The sequence below is a fragment of the Strix aluco genome, chromosome 7 (assembly GCF_031877795.1).
Source record: "Strix aluco isolate bStrAlu1 chromosome 7, bStrAlu1.hap1, whole genome shotgun sequence".
Taxonomy (NCBI): domain Eukaryota; kingdom Metazoa; phylum Chordata; class Aves; order Strigiformes; family Strigidae; genus Strix; species Strix aluco.
The window spans coordinates 33,140,321-33,165,233 of NC_133937.1; the positions used below are offsets into that span (position 1 = coordinate 33,140,321).

The window sequence follows — 24,913 nt, forward strand, 5'->3', positions numbered from 1 at the left end:
CAAAATTACAGCAGAAAAAAAAGAGAAAAATATTTTTTTCCATAGCTTGGACTAGGAAGATGCTTAAAAATTTATCTTGGAAAGTTCACAGGATGTTTTTAAGAACATAAAATAAAGCCTGTGTACATGTAATTTGACTTTGCATCTTTTGACTATAGCCAGTTTTCTAAGGTGGAAGGTTGATTGGAGGTGGGGGAAAACGTGGCAAAGAAGGGGATACTAGGAAAGATACATCTATGTATAGTAACACATTCATTTATCTGTAGTCACTCCTGTGGTTTAGAAGGTGGCAGAATACTGATCCTTTTCTGTGTAGACTAAAAGCCTCCAGTCTCTTCTGTTATTCCTCTCCACCAGCTGCTTCCACCAGATCCCATGGCTGTCCTGATTTACTCCAGCCTTGAATTCCAACCTTGAACAACTTCCCCGTATCCAGCTCCTGAGTCTAAATATTCTTTTAATGCTAAACAAGCCTATGTGAGCTGCTTCTTTTGTTGTCATTTGGTACAGTAAAATTGCTCCCATTCATTTTGAAGGTGGTTTAACATACCCTGGTTCAGTACTTCTAATTTCTTTATGACCAGCCTGATCCATTTTGCTTCATTTTCAGAATTGGATATGTTCCTTGATGTTAGAGGCATCAAACTTGCTTTCCAGGGCTGTGCAGAGCAATTAAAATGAGAGTTTTCAGGCCAATTATTTCTTGATATTTCTCTGCTTTGCTGAATAATAGACTCAGATGATATCACTCAGTGGTGGCATTATCACAGCACACTGCATGTTCATTTTCACTTAAATATAATTATAAAATCTTAAAGTAATTTTAAAGATGAATTTCAAAACTATTGTATACACATGCTGAAAGAATGGTTGCTTTATTATTAAAATAATATTTTTTGTTCTAGATCCAATTTTATCTTCCATAGTTTAAAAAAATTCTATTACCTTTGTAATTCTTGAAAATACAATGTTTTCCTCTTTTGCTGAAAAGAAATGACTTAATGGGAATAATGACCATATTAGCAATTTACTACCTCTTACAATTCATCTTGAGAATATATTTTAGGCAATTTAAAGAAATATTGCTATTCACGATGAGAGAGCAGAATCAGATCAGCAATATTTTTATTTAATAGTGGAGTTACTTTCAATTCAGATTCAGTTTCAAAAATATTTCATCATATTTTGAAATTTTGACAATCTCACTAGCCACAAGGTTTCTGTAGTGGTTGTGATTCCCTTCCTGCGATATTTATTAATTTGGGAACCTGATTAGTGACTTATAAGAGAGTTCAAGTCTAGTATTATATTTAAAATTCAGTAGTGATGATTACTTGTTTAGCTCTGTCATTACAATAAATACAGTTGGGTAATGGCTACTCTCAAGTGCTAAGTTTTAATGTAAAATAACATCTACCTTATGTATTCAGTGTTTTCAAGAGATGATATAAATGTAGTGTATCAAGATATGCAACTTGTGACAATGTATTTTACCTGATTATATGCTTAGTAATTTAGGAAATTGCAGATATATGGATAGATTATTGTGTTTTGAATTTAGAGATGTCCTTTAAAGGCAGCAGATAAAGATCTCGGGAGGGCAAAGGGACACGTCTCAGTATTTCTGCTCCTAAATAATGTTCTGATTTGCAGCTTAAAACATTTCCAATTGTTCTGAATCTTTGTAGTAAGCATACATGGGCATATATTGTATGGGGGAAAAGTATTTTATTAATTTATAGTAATCCAATACTTTTATTTGTGTTTCCTTAGTTTCACAGAGGACATAAAACCATACCTCCTTAGCTCTGAGCAGTTTTTTCTTACAGTGCCCCAATGTTCACTACAGATGGAAAAGTACAGTAAGCACCACCAGATTTCTTTTTTACCAACCCATAACCTTCAGTGGGATTTTAGGTCCAGAAAATAGCAGTTGAGAGGTAGTTGTACTTACAACTTCTGTCTTATTTTGAAGTAAAATTAGTTTTGGGGTTATAGGAAAAAAACATTCTTTTAATGGATATTAGTAATTTACAGTCTGTTGTTCGTTTGTGTGGATTTTGTTGGCTCTTCTTTTTTTCTGCTTCCATCTTTTTTTTGATAGTGGATCAGAATTCTCTTGTAAATAGGCATGATTCCACTGACGTTCATAGTAGTTCAGGCATTTATACCTAAAGACAATTTTATCTGCTTTACTGACAGTTTATAGCAATGTTCAGTGTATCCGATAATGGTGTTTTCTGAATGCAGACTGAGAATTGTAATAGAAGCTGCATTATATAGCTAAATGCTTTCTGGTTTTGAATGCCTGAATGTCTCATTCAGATTATCTTTTACTCTTCATCAAAAATTAACAAATTATAATATAAACTCTCTAGACCATAAACTCCCTCTTTCCTTTGTTTGCACAGCAGCTAATGCGGAGAAGTCCTGGCTCATGGCTTTTAGGCAATACACTGTATAATAAAAATAATAATACAATTAAATTCAACTTTAAAGTGAATAGATCAGAGGCAGTCAACATCCGTGACAAGGGGCTTCGCCTCTATTAACAGACTCGTTAGGTGAATTGGTAGTTACTTTCATTTTATTAGAAGTATTGCATTTCTCTTTCTTGAAATTTGCTTTCACACATTGCTTCCCATTCTGCTACTGCTGTTGAGGCAAAGCTAATGAAAAAGAACAAATGATGATATACAGTGGAGATCAACAAAAATTTTAATCATTTGGCTTTGCCAATATAAAAAAGTACTGACCTATTATTGGACTCTTGGTCTACTCCTTTTTCTGATGCCTGCCATTGTATTGGTACTCTACCCTTCCAAAATAAGGAGGCCTGATGCTGATTTTTAAGCTATTTTCACACATATTCACATGGGTGGGTTTTTTTATTTACAAAGATGTGAGTGAGGAATGCCTCTGTGGATTGTTATTTATCCTTTATTGGTCTGATATCTTTAGAATTGCTACATTTCACACAAATTACTCTAGAGTCTACAAGTCTTTCCAAATAAATACTATTGGCCCACAAAATGGATGGTACAAGGTCACACCATCCATGTGACTGCCATTTAAGTTCTTTACACAACATCAGGATATGAATGTAATTCCAGTATTTCTCCTTTTTTTTCAACTTATTCCTCCTTAACATGGGGGCCATCCCCGCCTTCTTCATGGCAGAGTCCATGCACATTCCCAAAGTGAAGGCTGATGCAAAGTAGTCTTTTTCTCAAAGTCAGGGTTTTACCAGTCCCCTGCTTTTGCATAACACATGCCAAAATAAAGAGTCATTCAATCTGATTGCATCACTTTTGTCTAGTAATACTCCATGTAGCATGGTCCCTTGATAAGTAAACGTGTACTGTGTTTGTGGCTAAAAGCACTGGTGGAAATTAGAAGACTCTTATTTCTTTCTCACATATAAAACCAAAGCCATTTTTCCACCCTTGCAAGCAGTGAATTCTGACAAAACAGCCTTCATTTGTTGTGCTACTGTAGCAGCCTTACTCTTGCTAAAAACATGTAGGATGCTTTTAGAAGGTGAGATCATCCACTGAGACCTCTCTCCTTTAAGGAATTTGCTGATGGTAAGATGCAGGATGGAAAAACTAAGATTCTGAACCACTGACTCAGAGATAATCAGCAGACAGATCAAAAACTTGAAGAATAAATTGGAGAACAGCAGCAGTATGCTGAGCTGTTATCAAAAGCCACAGACCCTGAATAGATGTTTCACAGGATAATGTCAGAAGCAAGTATTGTGTCACGTTTAAGAACATGTCCCAGTTGGTTTCTCTGTACCATTTTAAATGCTTGTAGTTTTTTAAAACATTACAGTATAAAAATTGGTGAGTAGATTTTTACTCATCCCATGATATTATGTTTGCCTTTTATTGAACATGTCCAGGGAAAATAGGACTAGCTTGTCTTGTCTATTTGCATAGGAAATGTTCTGTGCTTGTGCTAGTTGTAGGCTCATATCTCTGGCAGTAAATTAATACCTGAAATCTTTGTTCAGCTAAATTGGTTTTTAGCCCCTTTTTTGGCTTCACACTTTATGTGCTACTTTAATAAGTGACATCTACCTGTACATATATTTATTGTAGTCTTAATTTATCTCAGCATTCTATTAAAATCCACATAATTTTTGCCCCACAGCTAAGAAGAAACAAGATTAAATTTTCTAAAATATTACTTTCTTTTGAGAATTACTGCTCTGTGTGTGTATCTGTATGCATTGAGCAATATTTACTGCTGTGGTATGGCCTGTGTATGGGTCCTGGGAAAAGCTTGTTGTTCCAGAAATCGTCTGTATATTTGCAGAGTATTTATTTCCTATTTGATCATTACCCATGAGGAGGAAAAGATTATTATTAATTTCTTCTTTTTTATATTTTTTTTTTTTTTCTCACAATAATCACAGGAGAAGAATGGTAAATTTTAACTTTTGTCTTTTTGGTAGTCAAGCCACTCATGCTGGTCTTTAAATCTCCTACTTTTTTTTTTTTTTTTTTTTTCTTTTTCTCTATGAGTACACTACCAGCATGGTCCAACAGGCAGCTCCCAAGTGGGCTCAAACAAAGCATGCTCTTCTTGTTGTCACTATTCCTAAACTGAGGGAGTAGTTGGTGAACCAACCCAAATAGCTTACCACCACCAAGTGCACGGCTTGATCTCCTTGTACCACTGGTGCCTCTGCATCCTGGCAGTGGGAGGCCATCAGGGAGGAGGAGGAGGTGTGAAGGAGTGCAGAAAGAGGTGTTCCTCACACCCTTCCTTGTCTGTCAAAAACTCAGAGCAACTGGTCTCCAAGGAAGCAGGGCAAAGAAAGCCTGCCCTGAGCAGGTTCTGCTGCTTCTGAAGGGAAGAGCAAAACCACCCCAAATCTGCCCTGTCTGAAAGAGAAGAGAAAGGAAGGGGCATCATGGTGGAATACCGAGTTACTGTATTATCTGCATGAAAGGTAGGACAGGAGGGACAGCAGGGGTTCCTGAGGGGAGAAGAGGGATGGCACCTGCACCCCGCAAGCTCCCCACAGCTGCATTGCTGTACCCAGGCCTCAGAGTGTGGGCTGCAAAGCCAGAACCTCACCCCTGTGGGCTGGAGACTGCTCCTTCCCAAAATCTGTTTTCTAAGGGTGATTAGCTGAAAGCCGTGTTGCTACTTATGAATTCTGTTGCATACAATATTAAATATGTTTTAAAGCAGCTTCAAGAGAGCTGGGCAGCTGAGAAAGAGTCCTGTAAACATTTTCCATTTGGGTTTTATTTGTTATTGCTTTTGTTTTGCATAAACATTTTTGTAGTTATAATATCTTTCTTGGTAGCATTGCCCAATGATCTTATTCACAGTAGTGCATTATAACAAGAAAATGGACAGATCAGTATATTCTGGTTTTATTGACAGTAATAATGAATGAATAATCCTATTTCTCTAACTCCCTAGATTTTAAATATTTTTAAGTACTTTAAGTATACGTGTGTTTCTTTTAGATAGATTGTGATTATATTTTTTTAATATAGCATGAAACACTTCCATAATAGATTCAGACATTTTCTAATTTAATATTAAAATGGAAATAATAATAAGCCACACAGAACTATACAACAAAACTGAGTTAAATCCCCAAAGTCAGCATGATCAAAAAGAAGGGTGAAATGTCAGACCTGGTGTAACCCACTTCATTATGCCTCATTTTCACAGTGCTCACACAACAGTAGATGATCTTAAACATGATAATTGAATAATAATGACTCAGGATGTTTTGCCTTAGGGCATAGTTTCAGCTTTTCCTGATGTGGCAAATAATGTTCCATGTCATTTTGCATTAGGAAACACAGTAGCCAAGCTCTGCATTATGCACTGGTAGTTTTAGGCTAACAGCACACAATTGTCTGCAGTATCAAATTAAAACACCACCCTCCAAAACCACCTCTATTTATCAGAAATAACTATATGCCCACAGGTAATGCCCAGTTGTTTGAGGTGTTTCTGTCAACTTGGTGTACAGGTTGGTTTGTTAATACGACTAAGAATTGGACCTTGTATTAGAAATTGTATGAAAGTACTAAAAAAAAGTCTGTATCGAGCCATGTATGTGTAAAGTACCATTGCTGATGGCATTTCTTTTAAACAAGTAAATTTACTTTGAGAAATGCAGCTGACATCACAGAATGCATGGCACAAAGTAAGGTTTTGCATAGAGGTTTAGTCTTTGAAAATTAAATGTAATTTATGTCCAGATGAAGTGGTGTTAGATGTCCTTTTCACATATAGTAAACTGTAGGTCCAGCCTTTATTTTCACTTCATCACAAAAATAAATTATGTGCTCAGGGAGTGCTAGATCTCATCACATCACAGCTTGATTCTTCTGCACTGCTGGTGAGTTTGCCAGTGGCAGCTGAGGTGACATTAAATGAGTTTGCTTCTGGAGAAGTGCCCCGAGAGAGGAAAATATGAGAGCCGTTTTGTACAGCTGAGTCACAGCTGCCAATCTGCAATTTGTATGAAAAAGGGCCAAAACATGGTCTGGAAATACAAGATTAGCAAGAAAATCCCAGAGTAAATTCAGTAGACTGTTACCTCTCGTCTTGACTATGTCTTACTCCACGCAGTTCAGTTTCGTTTATTTTGTGCATAACAGTTCGTGTTATTCTATGATGTACATTAAGATCAGAAACATTTCTGAATGACTTCAAAATACATATAGAATGAGTGAAATCCTGGAAATGATGACAGTGCTCCCTATGCTAAATGTTTCTCATTATTTGTTACTAAGGCTAAATAACATGTTTTTCTTTTTGAAAATATTACTTTATCTAAATGTCAGCTTCGTATGAGAACAGAGATATTTCAGGGAAAATTTTGAATCATTTTGAATGATTTTGTTTTGGGTCAGGTGAACATTGATCTCTGAAATGTTCAGAAGGCTGCTATGCCTTCTGAAAGCTGTAATTCCAGGTAGCATGAAGTGCTGTTCTCCATCATCTGTGTTCAGCTCCAAACCTGGGTTACATCCAGTACAATCTCTTCCTGTGGTTCAGATGCCACAGTTCTGTACTGTGTGGAGCAAATATGATCAATTCCCTCCATCTGAAAGAGTGCATTTCTATCTATCACACACTAGCTGGCTGGAGACCTTGACATTACTACTCACCATCATGCACCACCAAGAACATGTTATACGGTTTAGCTCTAGCTTTCCCTCATCTTCGTTATCCATTGTGTATTGCTGAGTGACTTGATACTGCTTTTTGCAGAAGAGAAAACTGGCTTACAGGTATCTTGGCTTGTCTAGCAGACTGTAGCCAACATGATTCTTCAGTTGACTTTCCAGCTGAATCACAAAGTACGGTTCACTCAGCAGGAAAACCTAATATGCATTGGAATTAAATAGAATACATAAAATTTGGGACATCTATATGTGTGTAAATTGTTTACATTCATTCTGTGTAAGATTTACTTTGATTTACTAAAAAAAGTCATGTTAAATATGTTAGACCTAACTCATGGTTTGAAACAACCCATTTTACACTGTGGGAAAAAATAATGCCAATATCCTGTCATTCTTTCCTACTTGTAGTTGCAGTAAATGCTGGTATAATTATTACATGTGCTGGTGTGGCCACTTAAATAGTGTATATAATAATAAGTTCCTACATATTGCAAATATTCAATGTACATTTTATATTAAGATGAATATGAAGAATTTTAAAATTTTCTAATTATACCAAATAAAACCTCTTTAGATGCACGATATAGGTAATGGATGAAAATGTAAAGGCATCATTTTTATTCCATCAGATAACTGTGTTTTATTTACCACTAAATACTGGAGAGTGTTCCTTTATGCACATCCCTCTAACTGGTTAAGTATTTTGTCATGTTAATACTAAAGACACAATGAATCAAACTGTAAAATGATGTCTACAGTTCTCAATGCTGCCTATGCATGATTGAATGTGAAAATATTTGCAGAAACAGAACTTAAAATTTCAGAAAAATCAGAATTTGTCATTAACTGAGAACTAAAAAATGGGTATCTCATTGATAAAATGTGGAATGCTATTGTATTTTTTTATCACATTGGTGACATAGGAAGGAAACATTTGAGAAAAAGAAATATGATATTTTAACAGCTTGTGCTGAGCATTTTCCTTGATTCTGCTTTTCATCATTAACTTTACTTCTGGTGTACGTGATTCTGGTTTAGCATATCTCAGACCCTGTCAGTCTGAGTGAAGCCAACTCTCAGTGTAGTTCACAGTATATGTTTCATGTTTCATTCTCTGAAAATTGGGCAGGACATGATAAGCGAAGGGCCTGATCTCTTCTGTGTATGTAACATGGTTAGAATGCAGAGACTTAAAAAAATTAACTGAGATACTCAACTGCAGTAAGTCTTGAGTCATTGCATATAAATGAAGAAAAAAGGACTAAGTAGCTGAAGTGTTTAGTGTACATGAATCTGTGCTCTTGCATCTGTGAATTCCAATGATTTTTTTTCCCTCTAGACTAATACAGATACAAACACTATTCATTTCTGACTTGAGCACTAAATCGTACAACCTGTACTTTTGCAATCAAAGAAGCCAGAGTTTTTAAAATAAAGCTATATTTTTAAATCCGTGCTGGAGCATACATAAACTCATCGTAAGAAATACTGAGTACTCAACAGGTCAACAGGCCCTATTTTATTTTCAACATAGGAAGAGAGACTACAGCTGAGAATACATTCTAAGCTAGATATTTTAGAAACTTTTTCATTTCTCAGAAAAAAACATGAGGAATCTGATACCAATTTATATATTACAGAAAAAGAGATACACTCTCAAATTGTATTAATTGGTATAGTCACTATGAATCTAAAATGTTGGTACAGTCAAATGGAAGACTGCATTTGTGAGATGTGACTGGTTCCACTTTCAAAGAAAATAGTTTAATCTACTGCAATTTTAATTTATTTATTTTTATCCGACCACCTTTTATTGCACTTGCATTTAAAAGCCATGCGTAAAAATTTGTTGATATCTTTTGCCTTTAAAGTTGCAGAGAATTAGGTCAAAATTTCTCTTCATCAAAGACTGAGAAACTCAGAAATTACTTTTGCCTGTAGGACAGAAATGAATGCACATTAGTTTAAAGGCCAGAGAAATATAACTGCAAGCAAATCTTTACTGTTGAAATCATAAGATTCATTCATCAGAATTGAAATGGAAGAGAATCAAAATGCTGATAAATTATAAAGCAAGGCAAATATTCAAATCCTTTTTCAAAATTATTAATTTTTCTTTTCTAATAAGGCTGTAGTCTTACAATCAATGGTTTGTGGTTACAAGGGTATCCCTGTATGAAACTAAATTGCTAGTGTCATGTTTGGCCACATTTTGTATTGGAGCATGGACAAAGCAGTAAATGTTAAACAGCCATTTTGGAGTACTTATATAGAGTAGATTTTTGTATTTGAATCGCAGATATTGGCAACTGTAACTTCATACTAAATATATATATTGTTAGAAAACAAAAATGTTAAAACTTTTCCTACTTCATCTGAGTATTCATAACATGTTAAAGAAATAACCTGTGGGGACAATGTAATTCTTTGCATTTTGAACCATGTATAAGTTTGAAAAAATAATGTAATTGGTTGCCAAATATAACCAAATTATTTGTTAGGACCTCTTTGGAGCTACTTACTCAGATGTAAGTAGCTCTTGTGCACTGACCCTCAAAAATGGCCATATAGGACATAATATAGTTAGAGTAACCTGTGGCTCTGTACACTCTTAATTTGGTAATGCTGAGCTTAATGATCCGCTGAGTGTGACTGACTGTTCAGTCTCCCTTTGCCTATCATCAAGGTTTCTCTCTGCTGCTAGATTTTCATGTTACCTCTTCCTAATACAAGGGTTACGGTTGCACATAAGAAAAATCATAACTGATGCTACTCTTTCAGACCCATATCCCAACAATGCCAAGCTGCCTGTGTTGATTTCTGGTCTCTTATTTGAAACTGGGCTTTCCGACTTAGTACTCCACCCTGCACTTCTCCTGCAGTTGGGACATAAGGAATTGTATCGAGCAACCAAAGCAACATTTCCTAGTGGATGAGAAGCTGCAATCCCTGCCCTGTATTACATGATTCAATCTAACCAGGTGAGGAAAAGCATCTTTCTCATCTGCTGATGGGATTAGCTAAAGCCATTGGGACCTATTAGCAACCTACTCAATTCCCAGTGCCAAATCTGGATAATTTGTTTTAAGCACTGTCAAAAGCATTGAACACTGATGGAGAAAGATTTCTCCACGAATGCAGGGAAGCTGCAATGGAGGCGTTATCCAGAAATTTTTCCTGTAGTATCTTTAATGACTTCTATACTCCACCTCTATTTATGTGTAGGATCATAGAATCCTTTCAGATCATCACACCCTACCACTGCTCTTGCACTTCATGTATTTGTGGTCATTCAGCTCACCTGTACTGCCAGGAGTCTGATCTTTGCTTCACAGAAGTCCCCGTCCCTGGAGGTGTTTAAGAGTCGGGTTGACATAGCGCTTAAGGATATGGTGTAGTTGAGAACGGTCAGTGTTAGGTTGATGGTTGGACTAGATGATCTTCAAGGTCTTTTCCAACCTACATGATTCTGTGATTCTGTGAGAAGAATTGCCTCCTCTACAGTGCACTAGACTTACCTGCTGTCATTTGGCATATTGAATCTGTGCTAGATCTAATGTTGAGAGTTATCCTTACCTAGATAACAAAGATAGAAAGCTTTTAGGTCCCCAGTTAGATGGGAGAAAGAATGTAAATATACCTCTGCAGAGATGAATATCATCCTTAATTCATGTGTGTTTTTAAAACACATCTATTTAAATAACAATAGTTCATGTAATCAAGAAATAACTTTGTTCATGTTAATAAAATGAAAATAAAAACTTATGTTGAAGGGTTTGAGCATTACATACTAGAATACTTCACTCAACTCCAAATAAGTAGGGAAAATTAATTAGCCATATCATAGTTGTTGCACTTTTTAAGAAGCCCCTGAGGACAAGTCCTTGCTTTGCATGCACTGTGATAAATATAGGTCTGTTGAGGAAAATCATTGAGATGGGAGGCACCTTTGACTCATAGATCATATCTTTGTTTTCTTTTGTCTTCCAATTAAGGATGTTGTTGTTTTTTTTCTTGGTAAATAAATTTCAATTAATGAAATTCCAGCTGTCTCATACATTATGCTGGTGTAAATTTGAAAGCATTTAGCAGATGCCCATATAAAAATCCATTAACACATAGCAGGTTCCCTGACATTTTAAACCAATATATCTCCAGCTGGAACAAATAACAGAAAACAAGTCCACATTCTTGAAAAATTTATGGCTCTCTAATGCAGGTATAAGATTCCTATGCAGAAAGAGGCATATTGTGGAAGAATATAAAAATGTCTTATGTTTTCAGTTTTGTAAGAGGAAAGTCATGAATACATTTTGTTGCATTCATTTGCTCTTTATACAAATTGTATAAGACTGAATATAGAAAGAAAGAGTCAATTAAGATTCCAGATAAAAAACAATTCTGTCTCTAAGTTTTTACTTAGTATTTATCAGTCTTAATATCATGAGGGTCTCTAAAAATTATCAGTCAGATATTCTGATAATTTACTTGTCTCTAAGCATTTTAATCTGATACAATTATTAAAAAAAACTTTAAGACTGCCATAAAAAGCCTATTAGTAGTTCACTACTTAAAATCCTACTAGCAAAGTCAAGCTTGGGGAGGAAGTGAAGGAATGGGAAGGATCACCTTGACTTGCCTAAAGCTTGCAATATTTAATTTGGAAACAGGACATATTAGATGAAAGCAGGTAAAAGAGATGTGCACATAATGCCAATATGCACAAAAACTGTGATGGAATATCATGGAAATATACTTTTGGAAGCCTGCTCATTCTGGTGAAGTAATCATTGCAGTGTGTGCATTTTTAAATGCCAATTTTCATTTGCCTGTATTAAAAAATGTTTTCTTTAGGAGAAGAGGGAAACTGAATGCTATGAAGAAAATAGTCTTTTTGTTCTTTTGGTTTCTTTCTTAGTATTTATTGTGGTAGAAACAGTAAAGCTGGCTTTTCATCCCTGTTGTGCAAATTCACCACTATGCAGAGGGCTAACACAAGGCCCATTTTCCATTTGAATCCATCTAAGCCTCTAAACTGCAATTTAAATGATGCACAGTGTTTGTGATCACATCCATAGCAAAGGGATGAATTCTTAATATAAAATATTTTGTAAAGTGATATCTGTGTAAGGTTCTTAATGCTTTTCTGTGTTTCACTGTGATTTAAGTTATTGCACTGTCAGTGGCTTCAAATAACCATAGCAAATTCAAATTTAAAGTCTGTCAGTTGGAAGGCAAATTCTAACAATTTACTGATAGTGATTTTCCTTGAAAATAGCTAACCTATGTCCTAACCGTATACAGTTACAATAGCATTCCAGTAGTGTACTCATCTATTTTAAGGATTTAACTGCAAAGGTAAATCACTGTGAAAGATAGGTGTATACAGAACAGTGTCTGCAGAAAGGCAGTGACTGCAGGACTGCTAAAGTTTAACACATTTTAAATGAGGATGAGGGCTGTCAGATCAAAGCAAATGAAAGAAACTAAACATGGCTGGAGATTTTGACCCAGCTGAAGCAGCTGTCCAGAAAAGCCTACCATTCTTGCAAAGCAAAAGTGCTGTGCTTCCCTTTGACTGTGTCATTGCCACAATCCTGTACTTGGCTGTCCTCTCTGTTGTAAATTAGAATAGATGAAAGCTGTCGAGCCAAGCCAGTGATGGAGGCTAATTTGATGTGATATAATTGATGAACTCTAAATCGTCCCACTTCTCTCTCTTGAAACAGTCTGACTGGAGCTCAAAATGCCAGAGTACTTTGATTTACGCTCTCTGTCACTTTTATATTGAAAGTCTCAGTGTGGCAGCAGTGAGGGATTAACTTCTTCACAGTATTTTTTTCTAATCTGTAGAGTATGTTAACACAGAGACTGGTGCAACCCCTTGTAGGAAGACTACTGGGAAAGAGATTTCCTTGTTTGCAGCTGGATTGTGCACAAAATTATTACCAAGATAAAGAGAATAACAACCTAACTTCTGCTGCTACAGATATTGCCAAGATAGTCTCTTGGAATTAGTGTTGTGCTTCTTATTTCAGAACTGAATTTTAGACTGTAGGATTAGGGTATTTAATGCTTGAAACCCTCTATTTCTGAAATTCTGATGTAGCTTAAATATTTAAGATTAGACAGGTTCTAGTCCCTTCAGTAGCTGTAGCTTACTAGGTAGCAGTTCAACTCTTAAAATAATTCTCCATTAAATTATTCCAAATTTCAGACTTCCTTATCTCAGCAGTTTCTTGTTACTCATACTTTCCTGTTCAAGATACTTGAATTTAGAGCAAACTACCTTGGTTTCTTAGTCTCCTTCAAAGGTAAGGAACGGTTAGTTGCCTTGCTTTCTTAGTTCTATAGCAGGAGTGGAAAACTTTGTGATCAACTTATTATTCAAGTATTCTTGAGCAACCACCATTAAAAGGTGTAACATCTCACATCTGCTAAATCAGTTGTTTCAAACTTAGAAACAACATGAACAAAGGAGAGCTGCTTTAATTTACATTATTACTCTGATCAGATAGCAGAACTGCATCTGTTTCAAAGCCCTTTGCTCCCCTGCACAAAATGAGTTGGCGGTGGCCACATGCCATTCCCACTAGCAGTGTGTGCCAAATTCTTGCTGCTCTGAATGTACTAGGTATGGTGAGCAAATCTGTGAAGTTTGGAATATATCTTTGGACAAGCACCCAGATTTCAGATCAGTATCCTAGTTTTGTGTTGGTTAGCTAACCCCCTTCTCGCCGAAAATGCCAGGTGGACAGGATTTATTACAAGGATTTTCTGAATGTTCTGGGTGACCAGATCTTTTTTTTTACACTTCCTGATCCTAGCTGTAACTTAAAACTATGACTTTATTAACAGTTTGTAATTGGGCTGTTGACTTGAAAAGTACTGGGTTTTAGAGCTTCTCCAGGATGGGGCAGCTGAACTAAAAAGGCTATCAGTGACAGAATGAGCCCCATTTTTTAATGAAAAGGGAGGTATGTAGCCAAGTAACACAAGCTCAACTTTTGTAAGGATTACCTAGAAGAGCTTTACTCACCCAACACAGTAGCACAAGGTACTGTGGCATGCCCATTCTGCGAGGCTAGTCAGCTCCTTACACTGAGGATCCATGTGGATCAGGGTATTTCCATCCTGAGAAGGCAGGACTACTGGTAAGTGTACCTCTTTTTAGTCCCCTTTGCAAGGCAGTGAAAGTGATTGTTATTTTGCTTAATACTGTAAGAATTAAAGCTTGAAAGCATTTAAAGGCATCAGTCAGTCATGGTACATCACCAGTTTACCTTCCTTAATGATAATGTCATTTGTGCTTTAAGTAGCTTCTAAAGTACCACTTTAGAATAGTTGTATAATTGGCAATGATGCTGCACTTGAAATGTTTCATTTACATTGTCACTTTATCAGTGTACCAGTAATCTCAAATAATAGATGGTTTTAAGGAATTAGAGGTAATAATAAAGGCAAACTTCGCCTTTGTTGGAGTACAGCCCAGCTTTTCTGCTCAGTATTTTTTTTTCTCTTATTTCATAATTGTTTACTTTATAGGTTACGATTTAATTTTTTAAAAATATAGAAAGAAAATAGTGAAGAAAAATAAATATAAACCTCAGATTCAGTGTAATCTGAAAAAAATTCTTAAGATTTTGATCATCTGAAGTCACTGTGTAGTCTAGGGTCCAGGTATGTTTCAGAAACTTCAGCTTTTTCTAAATTGGCATAGCTTCAATTCAGTCATCATAATTTGGACCATACGTTTTCACATCAGTTCACATAGGAAACAGATCCAGTGCCTACCCTTTTTCTTGTCTTGCAGGTTAAAAAATGCATTGACTTTATTTGCATATTAAAATATACTTGTCCTGCACTTGAACCTCTCCTTAAAGTAACAGGATGTACACTTCATCTTTCTGACTGTCTGTGCTAGGAAAAGAGTCTGTTTTAAAACACACTTTCATTAAGGCCTCTTTAAAAGTCTGTGAAAAAGGGATACAATATCAAGCAGTAATGTAGAAAGATGGGTTAGAGAATTTATTCTAGAATATTTAGGGAATTGGCTAAACATATATGGAATCTCAGAGCCTCTAACGGTTCTGAGATTTCAGCTAGGACAAGTGAGGTTCAGGAAGGGGATGATTGTAATTCCTATCTTAGAAAAGAAGGTGAAAAAGGAAGTGCTGGACAATTAGACACCAGCCAATTTATCATTAATTCTTAGAAAAGTACTGGAATAAATACTTTTTAAAATAATCTATAAGAATTTAGAAGAAAGTGAAGATGTGATGGCATTCAGTGTTGTTTTTTCAAGTACAAATCATGTCAAGCCAATCTGATTTCTTGCTACAACAGACTAGCATAGCTTTTAGATAAAAATGAAGTGAATATAAAACTGTATTCTTGAAGTAGTTAGTTATAAGTCATTCATTGTGAAAAGGGAAAGATATATCAATTGGACTTCTGCTGAGATCTGATTCTGGTGTTGATTTAAGAGATGGACCATGGTTATTGCATGTGTAACTGTCATTGAAGTAAGAGAGACTGCAAACATACTATAGAACAGAATTAGAAGATGATATAGAACAGAAAAGAAGATGGGAAAATCTGAAATAATAGGTTGAAAAGCTGCAATTCCACCATTCTGTAATTGGCAAATACATGATTCTTCACTGAGAAAGATGTAACCATCTGCTACAAAAAAGGTAGGGGGAAATGGGCAATGAGCTTGGTAAGAATATTTAAAAAATGAGGTGGAATGACAATGAATCTGAAGTAAATATAAGTTACCATACTCTGTTGTAGCAAAGATGCTGACACAATATTATCAACAAAAACATCTGTGAGGCTTGTGATGTGACCCTTCTATTCTGCCATGTAAGATTTGGGGCCCTACTTTTTGACAAGAGTGTCTGGCACTTGGAGAGTACAGAAGGGAGAAACTGAAAAAGGGGAGCAGGAGTGGCGTGATAATACTTGCATACCTGTGTTTGTTTACAGTTGAGAAGATTAAGGGAAACTTAAAATTTTGAGATACTCATGTAAAGGAGAAGAGAGTTTTGGTTTGTTTTTTTTCTCACTTGTAGACAGGGAATGCGCTCCACTGTGGACAGAACAAGGAGCAAATGTCTTAAATGTCAACATGGAGATTTAATTTAGATTTTAGAAAAGAGCTTTACAGCATGAGGATCATCAGACATTCTTGGCCTCTGGAGTGACTGTGAAACCTCCATCACTGGGGCCTTTTAAAGAAACTTATACATCTGCTTGAAGGATCATCACTGCAACCTGCCTTTGTGTAGTACCAATGCACAGAGGTGGACAAAGTGATCTCATGAGGTACCACTTATACCCAGTTTGCTTCTTCTATTAGACCATATTTACTATCTTCAAAGCAATATGAATTGCTATAGAGGCAGCCTAAAACTTTATTTCAGAGCTGGGAATTACCAGCTTGACATCTGTTGTCTAAGGTAAGTAAGTAAAGCCAGTTTTAACAGTTGTGATAATAATGGTTAATATTCACGATGCCTCACTTCAAAAGTAGTAGCTTAATAATGCCAATAGGATGCACTGAAATTTCGTTAATGTAAGGTAGTCTCATGCTGTGTCTATTCCACTTAAAAAGATGGCACTTATGTTTAAAGCACCACACTATCAGTGTTAGTAATTCTTTAGAAGACATTTTGAAAAACATTGTTTATGTGACACCATTGTAAATGAAAGAGTTGTATGGAGTAGTTTGCATAATATGATACTTGAATTTCTCTTTCATATTCTGAAATAATTAATTTTAACACATATTTTAATATATTCATTTATAAATAACTGTCCTTGGGCAAATAAAATAGAATGTCTTATGTGGAAATATTTTAACATATTTAATTAGTGGATCTGGCTCTCTTTTTCTCTGTACACAGAATTAGTTTGCAGAATAAGCATTTAAAAATTTTTCTCTGAATTGAAAATGGCTCTGCTAGCTAATAGCAAAATAATCAACAGTTTGCTGAAAGGATTTTTAAACTCACTTGATTAGGAAGAAGAGTGCAATTCTGGGCCTACAGAAGTTAAGTTTTTCTGTAGGCAAGGCCTTAGTATCGCTAAGAGGAACCTTTAAAATGTTTATGGTTACAGAACCTGTAAAGGTGCAACATAGATTCATAGTGATCTAAGTGAAAGAGATAATAGGATTAGGTCTTGTTTAGCACTTCTTAAATCTGAAAGCAGTGAATTGAATTTTCAGCTGATTCTTAGCACCCAAAAAATCGTCCTATGCTAAATTAATCTCTAGGGAAAAATTCTGAAGGATTAATCACAACTTTATTGTAACGTGAGGCTCCATAAATTACTGGCAAATAAGCATAAACCAGGGTGCCATTTCCATTGTAATAAGCAGCTTTTCATACTCTGAGTGTTTTAGAGATGGGAATTCTATTCCAGAATCAAAAAGGTCCAAAATCTGAAGTCGCAGTAGGTTCACATTTTGCTCTTTGCTTGCTAATGTGCAATACATTAAATGTCTGTTCCTTGGATCTAGCAACAAAATGACCTTTTCAGGGCTCATCTTTTTTTCTCATTTTTGATTTGTTCAAGGGAAATTACAGACGACTGGTATTTGGTTTCCAAAAGGGATACATAAAAACTTGACCTTTTGGAACTGTTATTTTTTGGGATATGTACACTGTATTTTAAGTATGTCTTAGCTGTTGTTTGCTGGACTATGTGTAGTTTAAATAACCCTTCATTTTATTCAGTATAAAGCTAGGACAAGAAGTATAACTCCTCTCATTTTTTCCCATGACAAACCTTTGCTCACACCTGAGAGCACTTTTTCTTCAGGCAATTTTTTTTTAAAAAAAGTGGCATGGAATAGGCCCTGGTATCTTAGGAATTTTCCATAGAGTGTTTTGCAGTGTAAATAGCATGTTATACGGTGTCTGTCATCGTAATATCTCACTGTCTACCTGAATCACTCTCCTGTCAGGCCACTTTCCAATTCCAGAGTGGGAAATGAGGCACACGGAAAACAAGTGACCAGGATTATTTAGGAAGTTCTAGACAGAGAGAATGAATGAATCCACATTGTCAGACTACTGTCATAAGTTTGGTTATTACTGCTGCTTGGTTTCCTAAACTGGCTTTTGTCCATCTCTTAAAGTCACTGTATCTCCTGCAGTCATGGAATGGTGAGCTTATTTCACCTAAAACCCAACAAAATAGTTTAATGGCTATGATATGCCCTTCTGGTGAAATCAGCTGATTTGAAAATTAAAGTCAAATAGATTATTCAACATGTAAATGAGAAAGTGCTCTCTTTTCCAGCTGTGTAGGTAGCTAATATAATTTGAAGAGATTTGTAACACCAAGTTATAATGGCAAAAGTTACAGAGAAGGCAATCTTTGTCCCGTGCAAATTAAAGCAAATAATTAGAGCTTCACTGAAATATTGCAATGTATAATTCAGTTTCAGAATGCGAATTTAAGGTTTTTGAAGATAATTAAACTGTGTTTCTAACTAAAATGTCTGTGATCCACTCAGATCTGTGTAGTCATTTAAACTCATTTAAGTTACTTCTGTTGATTAGATATGGCAATAAGAATCCTCCAGAATATGCAATGAATGACTGAATTGCACTGCTTTATAGAGACTCTGTTTTTTCAGGGCTGTCCATTTATATACCTTTTTTATTTTTTTAACCCTTGGAGTTTGTCAAATGAAATGTGATCAGAAATTATTCAATGCAACTCTCCATGAGGTTTTGATGTTTTTCCTCATTGCAAACACTTTTCCTATAAAACTCAGATTTAATGCCTGGAATAGTTAACGCTTTTGTTATAGCCTTTGATTTTATTCACATCAGCAGTTGACAGCACAGAAACAGGAGAGGAGACCAAGTTATAACTGCAGACAAGTCAGAGCTGGGTGGTGAATAAGCAGAACAGGAATTTCGGGTTAGACATTTGGAAAATCTTTGTCACTAGGAGAGTAATGCAGCACTGGACTGGACAGCACTTGCCAGATAGTGTAGAATTGCCATTCCTTGTGATTTTGAATACTCACTTTGACAAAGTCATGGATGTCCTGGTACAATGTTGATAGTGATCTGATCTAGGAAAAAGCAACAAAAAAAAAAAAAAGAAAATCTGAGATGTGAAGGAAAAAAAAAACCCCTAGAAAACCTAAGCAGTTGTTGCTGTTGTTAAAATAATAGGCACCCTTTCAACTGCCAACTCCTTCCTTGTTTCTGAAACAGTGTACTGAGACTGTCTGGCTCTAAACTGCCAAAAGGAAAACTTTTTTGGTCTGGTGGTCAGAAGTCTTTCTAACATTTTTACAAGTCTTTTCCACCTCTTATCCCTACCCTAGCTGTCAAGCTGCCCCATGAACCTGGGCATGCACACTTGTCCGTGCATGCTTTATGGCACACTCTAACATGTACCTTGCTTGCCAGTGGGCTAAACTAGTCCATAATGGTGCCAAACAGCAACAGAAAGAGCTCTGAAAGGGTTTTTCTGTTCATTGTATTATGGCACTAAAATGGTCTCATCCTTTTCAGCTATCCTAATCTATCAGTCCCTCAAGAATGTCTGTTACTGTATAACAAAGAAAAAGTACACTTGTCCTAGTTTCTAACACCTCATGTACTTTATTAGTTTTTTTTTTTTTTCAATTAGGGTTTTTCTAGGACAGTTATGCTGGAAGGTGAGGAGAATAGCACAGAAAAAGCAGTGGTAGTCAGAAGAACAGTATACTATGAGAGACCAAGTCTTAAAAAAAAAAAAAAAAAAAAAAAAGTCTAAAATAGGAAAAAGAAGCAAAAAGGTAACACTTTCTAAAATACAAAAGATTTGAAACATGTCAGCCTGGGATTGCTGAAATGTATTCTGTTAATGTTAAATCACTGTAATATGTATTTTGCATTGTTTTATTATACATGAATACAATATCGGTGTTAAAATATTTTGAAAACAAGTCTAAACGTTATCAACCAAAAGAAAAAAAAATCAAAACATTTTTACTTAAATAAGAACTTTGCAACAAGTACATTTTCTTATAGAAGATGCTATGGAACATTTTAATTCACTCCAAACTGCATTGATCAGAGGATAAGTATCCCCCATAAGAATTTTTTTGATCAATGGTAAAATTGTATACCTAGGGAAATGCTTTTGTGTAATATATTTCTAGATGGGGAAGCAGGTCCTATTTCAAAGGTATTTATTTATTACACTAGCACACCAAAACTCAAAATTAACATAATCTATGGGCAAAAATGTTTACATGTCCACAGAGAATCAGGTGAAATGTATATTTCCATGACAAGGAACTAATTATGCTAAAATGGTTGTTTTTTAAGGAAATGTTCTCAAATTGTATGGGTTTTGAGTGAGAAATCTAACTAATTTATAGTATCCTAAGATCTTACTGTTCTTCACTAATGACAAATATAATTCTATTATTTACAAGAAAAACTCTTTAATAGAATATAAGTTAATGCTTTGAAATTACTACAAAATAATAGAGATGCCAAAAGTTAATCTTGTCAATACTCTTGTACTTAATGAGATTTAAAATTTGGGTAGACCTTGAAATCAGTTGTCTGCTCAGTCAGATAAATGCTCATTGAATTTCTCAGTCCTATGCTGAGAAAGTAACATTTTGAATTTTCTATAGTTTTAAGTGAATATTTAGGCATTCTGAATAGTATAAATTAAATGTGTGATTCTATATTAAAATATGTCAATAATGCCTATCTATTCTTTGTCTCCAAGTAAATATCCCTAATTACTGAAGAAGTATATATTTATTTTTTGTTTGTATGATTTTTAAATCCAGTTTTGGGTTTTTTTTGATGTGAGTATATAAGTAACACCAGCGTAGTTCTACTTTCTGATATCCCATGTTTATTCTGCCTGAACTATGATGAAATCTGTGTGGGTTTTTTAATCTCTTTGATGAGAAAAAGGTAAGGAAGAGTTTGTTCACTCTTCTTACAATACCCGTGTTTGGAGACTTTCCCTGTTTCTTGGCTTGTGGCTGAATTACAGGAATTTCCCCATGCCCGTATGGGCTACATGAAAACAGCATGTGACTGGACACAGGGTGTCCCACCAGAATGCCACCTGCCATGCGATAATCTTGCTCACAAGATTTTCTATAACTGGAACTTTGCCTTTGTCTCAGTCTTGATACACGGACAGTTGCAGATGGTGGGAGTTAGTGACCTTTTCCAGCCACAAAACTGATTTTAAACATCATAATAACTTCCCATATTTCTCTTCATTACATCTTATTTTTCCTGCTCTCCCCCTTACAGGGAGCTTTAAAATGCTGAACAGAAAGAAGCAGTGTTTTGAATAGAGCACTTTTCTTTGATGTGCAAGTGCTCAGCTGCCAAACTCAGCAGCGCTTCAAGGGCAGCCGAACATTTTATAGTTTTCATTCTTGTTTACAGAGCTAATTAAGAATCTTTGTAGTACTCTTCTCAAATGAGAGATTATCAAAATTGCTGTGACTACCTTGTGAATGAAAAGGTTTTACTGAACACACGACCAGGAGCAGAGGTGAAGAAAGCTGATAGCCTTAAAAAACAGAGAGCAGATTAAATATATGTTTCTTTATAGTCTGTATTAAGTAAATATTTTAAATAATTGTTTGTGCATTTGGAGCATAGGTTATTCTGCTCATTTAAGTACTTTCCCCAAGCAATTCTATTTGTTTAAAACAATGTTTGGTTTCCCATTAAAAAGTAAGCATTTGCCAGTAGCTCTGTAGACTTACAATATTGTAATGAGTTCCATATGGCAGGACTGCTCTAATAACATTGTTTTCTTTAATTTTTCTTATTTTAGGAAGAAAAGAAGCTAGATATAGTAATTTTAGCATGTAATGACTCGGTATTTTATGCTTTAAATTTCTGTGGTCTTTATCAAGTTGTTGGTAATACTGGAGAGTCATAGTAGTTCTTTCTGGCTCTAAAATCTATGAATATATTGTATTGGTGGAAATCAGTGCTGATGTAAATCAGTATCCAGAGGCTACTAGTTTCATTTTTAAATGAAGGGTTAATAATGTAATTTTTAACCATCTAGATATTAATACTGGGTTTTTATTTATTCGGAATATAAACCGTTCAGTTTCATCCACAGACACATCAATTGTCCTCCTGGTATGATATACTTGAAGCCCATTTGCGCAGGTGCTTACTGACAATATACTGCACGTTTATAAAAAACAGGCCTTGGGAATGTACTGGGTATGCATTAGGAGACTACTATACTGTTTTGATTTTAACATTATGAGTGCTTCTTCAGATTTCTATAGACAATCTTAAAATGCAAGTCAAGAAAAAATGCATGAGAAGTATCACAAAATGAGCTTGTTGCTTTGTAACAGACCTTAAATCAAGAGTGTTTATTAGTAAGCTGCCAGCAAATATTTGCTTGCATACCTTTTATTATTTCAAAGGCTTTTATGAACAATATGTTACAGTGCTAGTGTCATTTACATTCAAATACCAGTTTCTAATGTTTTAAGCTTTCCAGAGATATAATAGAGAGAAAAACACTAAGAAAATGAAATTTAAATCTTTTCTAATAAAACATTTTTGCAAGCATTTTGTCTCTTCAAGGAGCTGCGACATTCTGTTCAGTTGAAGGAGCACATGACTTTAATTGCACGACTCATTCGCTTTAAATATTTAATAATGCTTTTATTAGTTGCACTGAACCAGTGAAGTAAGATTTGTAATATCTAGTGCTGGTCATCATTTTTATTCATCATGGCTTAATAAGCATTATTATCACAGATTGAGGAAGAAATATGAGTTAGCTTTGTGGTTTTGCTCAGGACTTCTGTGCACACTGGTATGATTGGAAAGGATTATACAAACTCTATGAGCATATCTGATCAAATTCAAATACACTGATGCAGGCTTCCCAGTCCTGACACGTTATTCTTCATAAGTAACTGCAGAAGAGATACTGCATAAAATTATGAGTCCTGACACTATTAACTCCACCTGGCTTAGTAGTGAAGTATGGAAATTTGAAGGCCAAGTGGACTTGTTCTTGGCAGGTGTTCTAATGCGTGCGTTATCAGTGGAATTAGACTTCAACTAGTTTTCCCAACCATTTCCTGTATTTGCTTGCAACTTGCACAAATAGCAAAGTTATTTAGAGTGAACAGTCAGTTAGGGAAGCTTTCATTTGGAGATTTCATCAGAGTTCAAGCTGAAAGACCATTTGTAGACAACATAAGCCCTCTGGGCTCAGTTCTCATGTAAATATAGATGATAATTTAGTATAACTTTCTCCCTTTAATATTACAAATATGACTATTTGCATGCTATTTGCATTCTTATGTTTTAATGGGAGGTATAGTAGGGCAGACTAATATCTGGTGCATTTTTTAATGTTTTGTTAAAACATCATTTTTTCCTCATCAGCAACTTATGCGGGAGCGACAGCAGATGGCCAGCCGCCCCTTTGCTTCTGTCGATGTAGCACTGGAAGTAGGAGCTGAGCAAACAGACTTTCTACGAGGGCCATTAGAGGTAGGAACAGTGGTGCTGACAAGGGACCATTGTGATTTGCATATTTATATTGCTAGTCTCATCTGCATCTGCTTCTGAAACCAAGCAGCGTCTGATTACCTGGAGCTGACAAGTCTCAGCTACATATGTTATGCCATTTTCAAGGCACAGAGTTTTAATAGCATGACATGAGCTGTAACAAAAGCCACTGGAGAATCTATTAGCCTGGGCTGGAGTGACAGCCAGCTCACCTGGCAGTCCTTCCGTGATGGATGTGAGCTGAAGGAATGCAAGAAGCAGGCACTAAGGAGGGAGCAAACCTCATGCTTAGTCCTTCGAGTGCACAGTGCCCCCTAGTTAACATCTATCTTAATTATAGCAAACAAATAAATAAATAAATAAAGCACCTCTGGGTCGAATTTCAGTGTGGTGTTTTATATGTACAGGTTTAAAGAATACAGAGTATACTGCATATTTTCATTTGTAGATAATGGCTACATTACTGCATTCTTTTATTGTAATTGCAGTACATTGGAAAAGAAATAATAATATGCAAGGCAATGTGATATTGGAATAGTGTAATAATGCATGAAATGGATTCTGGAAGTTTCACCTGAAAATAGAGGGAGAATTACAATATGTGGATAATAATGAATTTCAAATCTAGGTTGGGCTTTTGGTAGATCATAATCCTCTATTCCTTTACTTTTATTTACAATATTGTGTTTACAGTTATTGCTTTATCTTATTTATGGTAGGACCTGGGAATGAGGTGTGATAGCTCTGAAATCTTTCAAGATTGTGCTTTTCTTTTCATTGCTGCCGATTCCTCTTAAATTCAAAGCTTCTCTTACTTTTCTCAATAGCCTCTTTCAATGGAAGATTAAATACACTCTATCAAATCTCTAAGGTTCATGGAGAAGTGAGCAGTGTGAAAAACAGATTCATAGCAGAAAGAAAAAGAATCAGCTCTTGAGTACTTATCAAATTGAGGCTCTCTGTCCTGTTACTGTATAGGAAGCAATCACAATTGTTCTTGCTGGCATAATTTAAATACTTGAAATAGATAGTGAATAAAAATGCCATATCTCTTTGAAGAAGCTTTGTTATTTTCTGACCAAATACGAGAACCCCCACATTCTTCACCAATATCACATATCTCTGTCTCCGTTTATCTTGGAACAGAAGACCTCTGCAACTCCTCAGGCTGAG

General features: G+C 35.5%; 1 protein-coding gene across 6 annotated transcripts in view; it reads left to right on the forward strand.

The window, feature by feature from the left end:
* The window catches only part of ATRNL1 (attractin like 1), a 574,237-nt gene that overhangs the window by 363,639 nt on the left and 185,685 nt on the right, over positions 1-24,913 (forward strand). For 4 of the 6 annotated variants that reach the window (XM_074831353.1, XM_074831351.1, XM_074831356.1 and 1 more), the window contains exon 27: positions 23,615-23,722. The exons of the other annotated variants lie outside the window; for them this stretch is intronic. In XM_074831353.1, coding sequence (XP_074687454.1) covers positions 23,615-23,722 — 108 coding nt within the window. The remainder of the gene's footprint in view (positions 1-23,614; positions 23,723-24,913) is intronic. 6 annotated transcript variants of the gene reach the window in all.